Source organism: Gobio gobio (genome assembly GCF_949357685.1).
Source record: "Gobio gobio genome assembly, chromosome: 23".
In the NCBI taxonomy this organism is placed as follows: Eukaryota; Metazoa; Chordata; class Actinopteri; order Cypriniformes; family Gobionidae; genus Gobio; species Gobio gobio.
In genome coordinates this window covers 40,976,723-40,985,586 of record NC_137119.1, presented here as the reverse complement: position 1 = coordinate 40,985,586, position 8,864 = coordinate 40,976,723, and the positions used below count along the sequence as shown (strand labels likewise).

The following is an 8,864-nucleotide window of genomic DNA, read 5'->3' as shown; positions in this document are numbered from 1 at the left end:
CTGCCGTCCAAACCCTGCAGACTGACTACCCACCACACTGACAAGGCCTTCACTTCTGCAGGTGGCAAGCGGCATCTGCAGGTACTGCAGGTAATCCAAGCAAAGGTACTGCTGTCCTTGGACAGTGGCGGCGTCACAGTGGACCAGTGTTAATTTTGACAGCATATTTTGATTTCGTTTTAGTCATAGTCTTTTGACTAAAATACCATTTAGTTTTAGTCATATTTTAGTTGCCTGAATTGTTTTTAGTTTTAGTCTAGTTTTAGTCGACTAAATATCATAGGATTTTAGTCGACTAAATCTACAGTAGATTTAGTCTCCTAAAATCTAATGAGTTTAGTTAAATTGTAATACATTAAGCATTTAAGCATTACATAACCGACTGTCACTTGAACTGACATTTTGACATAATTTTGTTTTTGACATTAAAAATACACGAAAGAGAGCTCAATTCACTTTTTTTTTTTTTTAAACATCTATATAGTTTTTATAACTTTGTATTTCTGCTTTAGTTAGTAGGCCATATCAGGTTAAGCTAAAGCTTCAAATAAGTTTGTTTATTTATTTTTTTATTTCAGTTAACATTTATTTAATTTTAAGTAATGAAGTTTTTTTAATGGTTTTAGTGAGCTATTATAATCCTGATACTTTATTGAATATGTGTCAAATACTGGTCTTTCCTCCTGACTATGAATTAAATGGGAATGAAATTAAATACAGTTTATTGTACAAGCTAAAACAAATATATAATGCGTGACTTTTAATTATAAACAAGCTCGAAATACACCGGGACTCTTATTTTGAAATGTCTGCGCCTTACTATTGCAGTTGCAGGGGCTCCTTCAAGTTCAGACGAGGGAGATAAATATGCATGTTTACAACCATCTAAAACATATTACTATTTAAACACCGTAAAGTAAACATTGTCATTATTCATCAGCATTAGTTCATAAACAATGGCCTGGCATAAATGTGACCTATTCATTGATTGAGAGCCGCTCTGGAACGCAGTATTGGGGATGATCCTGTAGAAGCGCGTAACAGTGCCGTGTTCTCCAGCGGTTAGATCAGCACATTCAAATCAAATGTGCGCATCTGTTACACAGGACATCAGTTCTGACCGGATCTCTTTCCTAATCGTCCCTACCTTACATTTCTGTCTCGTTTTTATTTGTTGACGAAAATGACAGTTGATTTTCGTCATAGTTTTTGTCTTCCAACACTATTTTTTATTTAGTTATCGTCTCGTTTTCGTCAGTGAAAAAAGGTTGTTGACGAAAATTATGACGAAAATTCGTCAACGAAATTAACACTGCAGTGGACGCAATGAAAGACCTGTGCGCTACTATGCTACTAAGCCATTGGCCAGTCCATGAGCTTTATGGTGGTCCTTCACAGGCACTTATGGCTAACCCAACTGACCTGAAGGACAACGACAACAAGACACTCCTCAACGTGACGATTACTCCCTCCTGCGTCCTTGGTGATGCCTTGGAGTCAGTTGTCGAGCTCTTCTCTGAGGCTCCAAAACGTGAAGGCGATAAGTCACCTGATCCCCAGGCACGCATTCCAGCTTCCCGCCCTGAGCCGAATGTTCACCGCAAAAGTGGACGGGATCCGGGAAGAGGCGCCACAAACCGAAGAAGAGCTTGCTAAAGATCTATTTCCTCCTCTTCCTGTTGATTCTGCGTCGCTCACCCTGCTTCCTTTTGGCTCCTTGGCAATTTATACTGCCCGCAGGCTTGTCAGTATTCGCATGCATTTGCATACTTATTGACAATTGGACAGTTAATTTTACTGGTGTTATCCTACAAGGTTTCAGAAAAGTGGAGAAGGGTTCGTTCCCGCAGCGTCAGCTGACCCAATGTCTCGTTTCCACCTCTCAGGGAACTGAGGTAATGATAGTAACCAGAGAAGTTTACTTTCATAAACTAAAAAAAGTATTAAAATAGTAAACTACTAGTATACTTATAAGTTTGCTTGTAGTACAGATGCAGTACAAATGAGAAACGTAGTTGTGAACTGGTTGTGCACTTAAAATGTATTACTGTTACACTTATGCTGCGTTCACACCAAACGCGAACTTAGCGTTAGGAGCGAGTGATTTCAATGTTTAGTCAAAGGCGCGATAGAGGTATTTCGCACGGCGCGATGGACGCGATTCCACCTCATTTGCGCGTCCAGTTCGTGCGAATGACGTGAATTGAGCGTCTTGTGCTTTTTGTGCATTCACTCGTTTGAAGTGAATTCACACCTGTCGCCCGAGTTGAAAAATTTGAACTTTGGCGTCAATTTGCGCCACGCTAACCAATCAGGAGCCTGCTTGCTGCTGTCATGTGGTAAAGTGACGTGGTGAGAAACCCCGCATAATTTAAAAATACTACTGTTATTGTGTCACAAAATGTAGTTTTAAGACTTTTTCAGGTGAGAATATAGTTGTTTAAAGCTCAAATCTGTGGTTTATTTATAAAGAGAGCACCTATTTAAAATAATAATCTTGTGTTTGTGGAGTTGTGAGATCCAGGCGATCACCGGACACTCAGCGCTCATTAACCCCGGCGAGAGCAACCTTTCCTCGGCTAGTCCTTCTGACGTCTACCGCTGGCTCTGATGTCCTGTAGTGGTTTGTCTTGTGTTGATCGAACGGGCGATCTTTGGTGTCATGAATCTATTATTTGTTGTCTGCCAAATCGTTTTGACTGAGGGCAAAATTTTTTAAGGATATTTAAATATACATGCAGTGAAGATAATGTAGGAGTTGCCTGGACCACATTTGTGTGGCTATTAATGCTTAATATATATTTTTTATGAAAATGAAAAGAGGCAGAGTGGTGTTTTATGACGCCTTGAACACGCATCTCTTTCGCTGCAAAAGGCTCAATTTATACGCGCGTCCAATTCGCTGTGGACGCGCGAATGGATTCAAAATGTTGAAGCATCCAACTAGACGTGGTAGACACGATTTTGACGCTGTATTCACGTTTGGTGTGAACGCAGCATTTGAGTACACTTTAACGTATACTTTTATATACTAAAAAGTGGGCAAATATAGTCCCAAGCAGTAACGAAACAGCACACTTACAAGTCTAGTACATTGATATTAGTACATATCCATCCATCCATCCATCCATCCATCATCTTCCGCTTATCCGGGGCCGGGTCGCGGGGGCAACAGTCTAAGCAGAGACGCCCAGACTTACCTCTCCCTAGCCACTTCCTCCAGCTCTTCCGGGGGACACCGAGGCTTTCCCAGGCCAGCCGGGAGACATAGTCCCTCCAGCGTGTCCTTGGTCTTCCCCAGGGCCTCCTCCCGGTGGGATGTGCCTGGAACACCTCCCTGGGAAGGCGTCCAGGAGGCATCCAAAATAGATGCCCGAGCCACCTCAGCTGGCTCCTCTCGATGTGGAGGAGCAGCGGCTCTACTCCGAGTTCCTCCCGAGTGACTGAGCTTCTCACCCTATCTCTAAGGGAGCGCCCGGCCACCCTACGGAGAAAGCTCATTTCGGCCGCCTGTATCCGGGATCTTGTCCTTCCGGTCATGACCCACAGCTCATGACCATAGGTGAGAGTAGGAAAGTAGATTGACCGGTAAATCGAGAGCTTTGCCTTGCAGCTCAGCTCCTTCTTTACCACGACAGACCGGTACATCGACCGCATTACTGCAGAAGCTGCACTGATCCGTCTGTCAATCTCCTGTTCCATCCTTCCCTCACTCGTGAACAAGACCCCAAGATACCTGAACTCCTCCACTAGAGTTAGGAACTCTCCACCAACCTGAAGTGGGCTTTTCCGACTGAGAACCATGGCCTTGGACTTGGAGGTGCTGATTCTCATCCCAGCCGCTTCACACTCGGCCGCAAACCGTCCCAGTGCATGCTGAAGGTCCTGGCTCGAGGAGGCCAACACGACAACATCATCCGCAAAAAGCAGTGACGAAATCGCGTGGTCCCCAAACCGGACACTCTCCGCAGTACAATTAGTACATAAATCTTTTTTTTTTTTATTGCACATTACGTAAGTTTTCTTCATAAAATGTACTTGAAGTATATATGAGGAGCCAATGAGAGTTGAGACCACTTAAAAAGCAGGACAGTGTGCGAGCATTGCTGAGTTTGAGGAAAAGGGTTCAGGAGGAACTAACTGGAGATGAAGAAACAGAGCCAGCAGGACGGCAAAGGATGAATGAGGTGGGAAGCAGCAGAAGGTCACTTACTTGCTATATAGATTCATTTTAGACTAAAAACTAAGCATGGTCTGAATGATGCATTTTTAAAAACTAATTCGGGAATCTGAAAAATGCAGGATTAAAAAAGACTATCATGAAAACGATGAACAGTGTATGTTATAATGTCAAATAAAAATGGGATGATATGAGATCTAGAGATCATTCATCATACCTACTTATCTAAAAGGACTTACAAAAGAGGAACAAAAGCAATTAATCAAAGAGCCAACAATAATCACAATATACTGTACAATGCCAGGTTTATTAGACAATTTAGACAAGTTTGTTTCTAAAACACAAATTTCCAGCAACCAAAGAGCAGTCTGAACTGTAAAACCATGTTACATATCGCAAATTGTACTTATTATATGCATTTTAAATACACAATTTCTCACCCTGACCCCAGTCCGGTTGTGTGATTTTGTGTCCCGCTTCACCTCATTCCTCTTTCTTGAGTATTAAACAAGAGGACTTCATTCCCACCCAGAAACCTGGCAGAGTTTTCTCTTTTATGGGATTCTTAAACCTGTAAATAAGTTTCACTTCTTTCTTCTTTGAATCTTCCTCCGTCTCCACAGCGTAGAAGCAGAGTAGGCCTGCGGGCTGATCCACATAGACGCCTATAGTGCAGCACTGAGGCATGTCTGTCACCTTGTTGGTGATTCCTTTATGCCAGGCGTCATAGCAGGTTCCTGCCCAACCCAGACACCAAGACTCCTCGTTCTCCCCGAGGCCACAGGTCCCTTCTCCTGCCCTCCTCCCTGCACCCTCAGAAGTGGCTCCTATAACCACCCAGCCCGAGTACAGCACCTCCCAATAACAGCGCGCCGCCCAGATAGACTCCTTACACAGCACCTGTGAAATAGTGCACGAGGGAGACAAAGTTAGCAGAATTATGGAGTGTGTTTGTGTGAGTTGTGGCCCATTCATGATTTTGAAAATGCTCACAAAGTATATGTATATATACACACAGATCAGGTAAAGAGAATAACGCGGATTATCTGTGTATGTGTGTATGTGTGTGTGTGTGTGTGAGATTCACCTGAGGGTTGTAATCAAATCTCTGTCGTCTGTCCAGGCAAGGACACACCTCATCTGTCAAGCGGGACACTTTAGCCCCGCCCTCTGACAGCCACAGCACTTTATTGGCCGTTCGTTCGTCCAATGAAATATCGAGCCAGTCTAGGATGAAGGAAACAGGTCCGTTACGCCAGTTAAGTTCAGTCCAGTCAGTGTTTTTACTATCATTTATATACTATTGTAGTTTTTGTTTATATTTGAAGTTGATTTTTATTTTTTTATTATCTTCTGTTTTCATTTTAATTGTAGGTAAAGGTGCAGTGTGAACATTTTAGCGGCATCTAGTGGTGAGGTTGTGAATTGCAACCGCTCGCCCCTCCCTTTCGAAGCACATAGTGAAGCTACGGTGGCCGGCACATGACAAAAATTTCGTCTTCTGAGACAGCAGAGAGTGACTAGCGCTCTGTAGAGAAGTTTGTCCCTTTAGAGCCACTGTAGAAACATGGCGGCACAAAATGGCGGCTTCACTGTAAGGGGACCCGTGGTGTGTGAAGATAGAAACGGCTCATTCTAAGGTAATAAAAACATAACGGTACATTATGTAAGGTCTTTATACTTCCCTGAAAACATAGTTATGTATATTATATTGCATTTCTTTCAATAGATCCTCATAAATACTACACACTGCACCTTTAAAGTAGTACATTTGTTGTGTTTTTGTCATTGTTTTTTTTTTTTTTTTTTTTTAGTTATTTGCATACAAAAATGAAATGTTTTCTTGGCAACTAGCTGACATAAAATAAGTTAAAGGGTTTTTATATTGGAAAGGAGCAGGTCAGTACTGGTTTAACTAGTATTTAATTCTTCTCCTGTGTGTGAGACTCACATTTAAGCAGCTCCTCTCTGGACGTCGGCTCTGGGATGTTCGGCTCATAGACTGGGAGTTTTTCTGAAGAGGGAGAATGTGAGAAATGTCAGTGTAGACATCTAGGGCCAGATTTACTAAACAGGGCAAATTAGCGTGAGTGCGCAATTCCAAAACAGCGCAGATGGGAGTGGATAGTTCTGGTGCAAATTAAAGAACACAGATGCAGCCGAATCACATAATGACCAACGCAATCTACCAAGAGCAGGGCATATTCAGCCTGGTCATACCAAACTCTCGTACATTTAATTTGTACAGAGAGTCTGGCCACTCTCCATTGACAAGTGTTAACTTCCTTGAAGGCGGGTACTCTGTTGAAGTTTAAAACTATTGGATCTGCCCAGAGCCACTCGGGATCTGCTATAACCAATCTCTAACGTTTGGTCGCGACGTATGTCATCTCAAACTAGCGCACAACATCAACGTCATCGTTCTCAGCCACTCCCTCTGTTCGCTGATTGGACCGGTTAAAATTTGACCGGAGAAACCAGAGAATATACCGCAATCCCAGACGGAGTTCTGAAGGAAAATGAAAATTGAGCGGAAGTACGTAGGAGGGCGGAGCCAGGCTAGCGCATATTAGCGTCAGGCATGTTTTTTGGCCTTTAAATAATGGTGCATATACCAGTAAATTGACTAGTGTAAACCTTAGTAAATCACCTTGCATGATTCATTACTCTCAATTCTCTCCCGTAAATTTTGCATCTGAAAGGGAAACTCCTACAAATGCATATGCAACAAGTTCAGCCACAAAAAAATAACCGTACATTACTTTTCAGCGCAAATTTTTCACTGTATTTCTGTAAGTCCTGATAGTATTTATAATGCCAAATGAGGGTTTATGCTGGCGCAAGCTGTTAGTTAATCTGGCCCTTACTGTGCGTTTACACCAGATGCCACATGCGTGAATAAATTGCGCTATTCGCGCGTAGTTGGACGCTTAAACATTTTGAGTTTACTCGCTTCATTCGCGCATGACATTCACTTCACAACAGACGCAAATTCACGTCATGGGAGGGGCTTCTGTCAGCCGGCTCGTCTCGTGAAATGGCTGACATGGATTGTTTAAAAATACGGCGAATAAGCTCAATTTGCCAGCTTTAACTAGCTTGTAAGCTCAATAGGCTATGTATAGCTCAAATTGAGTAAAGAGCGCTTTTTACAACCATACTGTCCGACCTCCTCACTCACTTTCTTCCAAGCAAGATCCTTTTTATTCCTGTTTCTATAAAGTACGATGATGTATCGCACAGCTCGGGTATCCACATATGATTTTGTCCTCATTGTTGTCACTACTAGAGCAAGCTCCTGGTTGGTTAACGCAGCGTGAATATCCGCCAAAGTTCGCGCCAATCACGCCGCAGAATGTCTATTTGCGTCTTTGCATTGACTTACCATGTAAATCACTCGCGCGAAACGCTTCATTCGCGTCTGGTGTGAACGCACCATTGGACTTCAGCATAATAGGGTACAAGGGGGTAAAAGGCGCCTTTGATTTTATTTTCCTCTAAAGCATTAGAATGCACAATAACTTGCCGCAGCACTTTCCAAAACATCACCTTTTGAAGATGCACATGGAAATTTGAATGATCTAAAATTTGATGTTTTTTTTCAAATGTTTTAGGTAGCAAATGAGAATGGCTAAAATTGTTGAATATATTTTGAGGCAAAGGACTTGTTAATGATATTCAGTTTTGTTCAAGGTAATTAAAGCAACAGTTTTTCAATATGGTATTTGGGGTAAAAGGCGCCCCCTGCTGTTGGGACAAAAGACCCAACAAATATTAACTTGGACATTATTGAAAACATATTATTTTGGCTAAAGTATTTGTATACATAACGTGTGCCTTTTGCCCCATGCTGGTTTTTCTGTGGGGTAAAATGCAGGGGGGCTAATATATTTATAAGATTTCTAAACAAATAAACCACTTCTACTTTCTTTGTATGCAATCATACATTATGGGCATAGTAAAAAGCAAATGTTTCTAAATGTGTGCCTTTAGCCCCTTTGCACCCTATTTGTGATAAAGATCATTTTTAGGCATGCAGACAGGGTTTAGATAGATCAATGCTTAATCCATCATACCAGCTGGAGTATTACTGACTTTTGATTTTCCTTCCTGGAATAAAGAAAAAGACGTTGAAGAGAGTTTGATCAATAAAGTGTGGGTTTGTGCCAATAGATGAACTTATGCAATGTCGATTTATCCTGTCAAGTTAATGTACACCGATCAGGCATAACATTATGACATTATGGCATAACATTATGTATTGAATGAAACTGATTATCTCTTCATCAAGGTACCTGTTAGTAGGTGTTAAGTGAAAATTTTGTCCTCAAAGTTGATGTGCTAGAAGCAGGAAAAATGTGCAAGCATACGGATTTGAGCGAGTTTGACAAGGGCCAAATTGTGATGGCCTGACGACTGGGTCAGAGCATCTCCAAAACTGCAGCTCTTGTGGGCTGTTCCCGGTCTGCAGTGGTCAGTCTCTATCAAAAGTGCTCCAAGGAAGGAACAGTGGAGAACCGGCCACAGGGTCATGGAGGACCAGTGGAGAACCGGCCACAGGCTCATGAAGGAACAGTGGAGAACCGGCCACAGGGTCATGAAGGAACAGTGGAGAACCGGCCACAGGGTCATGGAGGAACAGTGGAGAACCGGCCACAGGGTCATGAAGGACCAGTGGAGAACC

The 8,864-nt window shown here is 42.4% G+C and overlaps 1 protein-coding gene across 2 annotated transcripts in view; it reads right to left on the bottom strand.

Moving 5' to 3' along the window:
• Nucleotides 1-4,458: 4,458 nt before the first annotated feature.
• Nucleotides 4,459-8,864, bottom strand: part of LOC307119646 (tripartite motif-containing protein 16-like protein) — a 5,720-nt gene continuing 1,314 nt past the window's right edge. The window contains exons 2-6 of one of the 2 annotated variants that reach the window (XM_079806045.1): nt 8,257-8,290; nt 6,831-6,890; nt 6,132-6,194; nt 5,268-5,407; nt 4,459-5,080 (exon numbers count right to left, since the gene is read on the bottom strand). In XM_079806045.1, coding sequence (XP_079662171.1) covers nt 4,664-5,080; nt 5,268-5,407; nt 6,132-6,194; nt 6,831-6,837 — 627 coding nt within the window. In that variant the 5' untranslated portion in view covers nt 6,838-6,890; nt 8,257-8,290 and the 3' untranslated portion in view covers nt 4,459-4,663. The remainder of the gene's footprint in view (nt 5,081-5,267; nt 5,408-6,131; nt 6,195-6,830; nt 6,891-8,256; nt 8,291-8,864) is intronic. The other variant, XM_079806044.1, reaches the window with a different exon arrangement.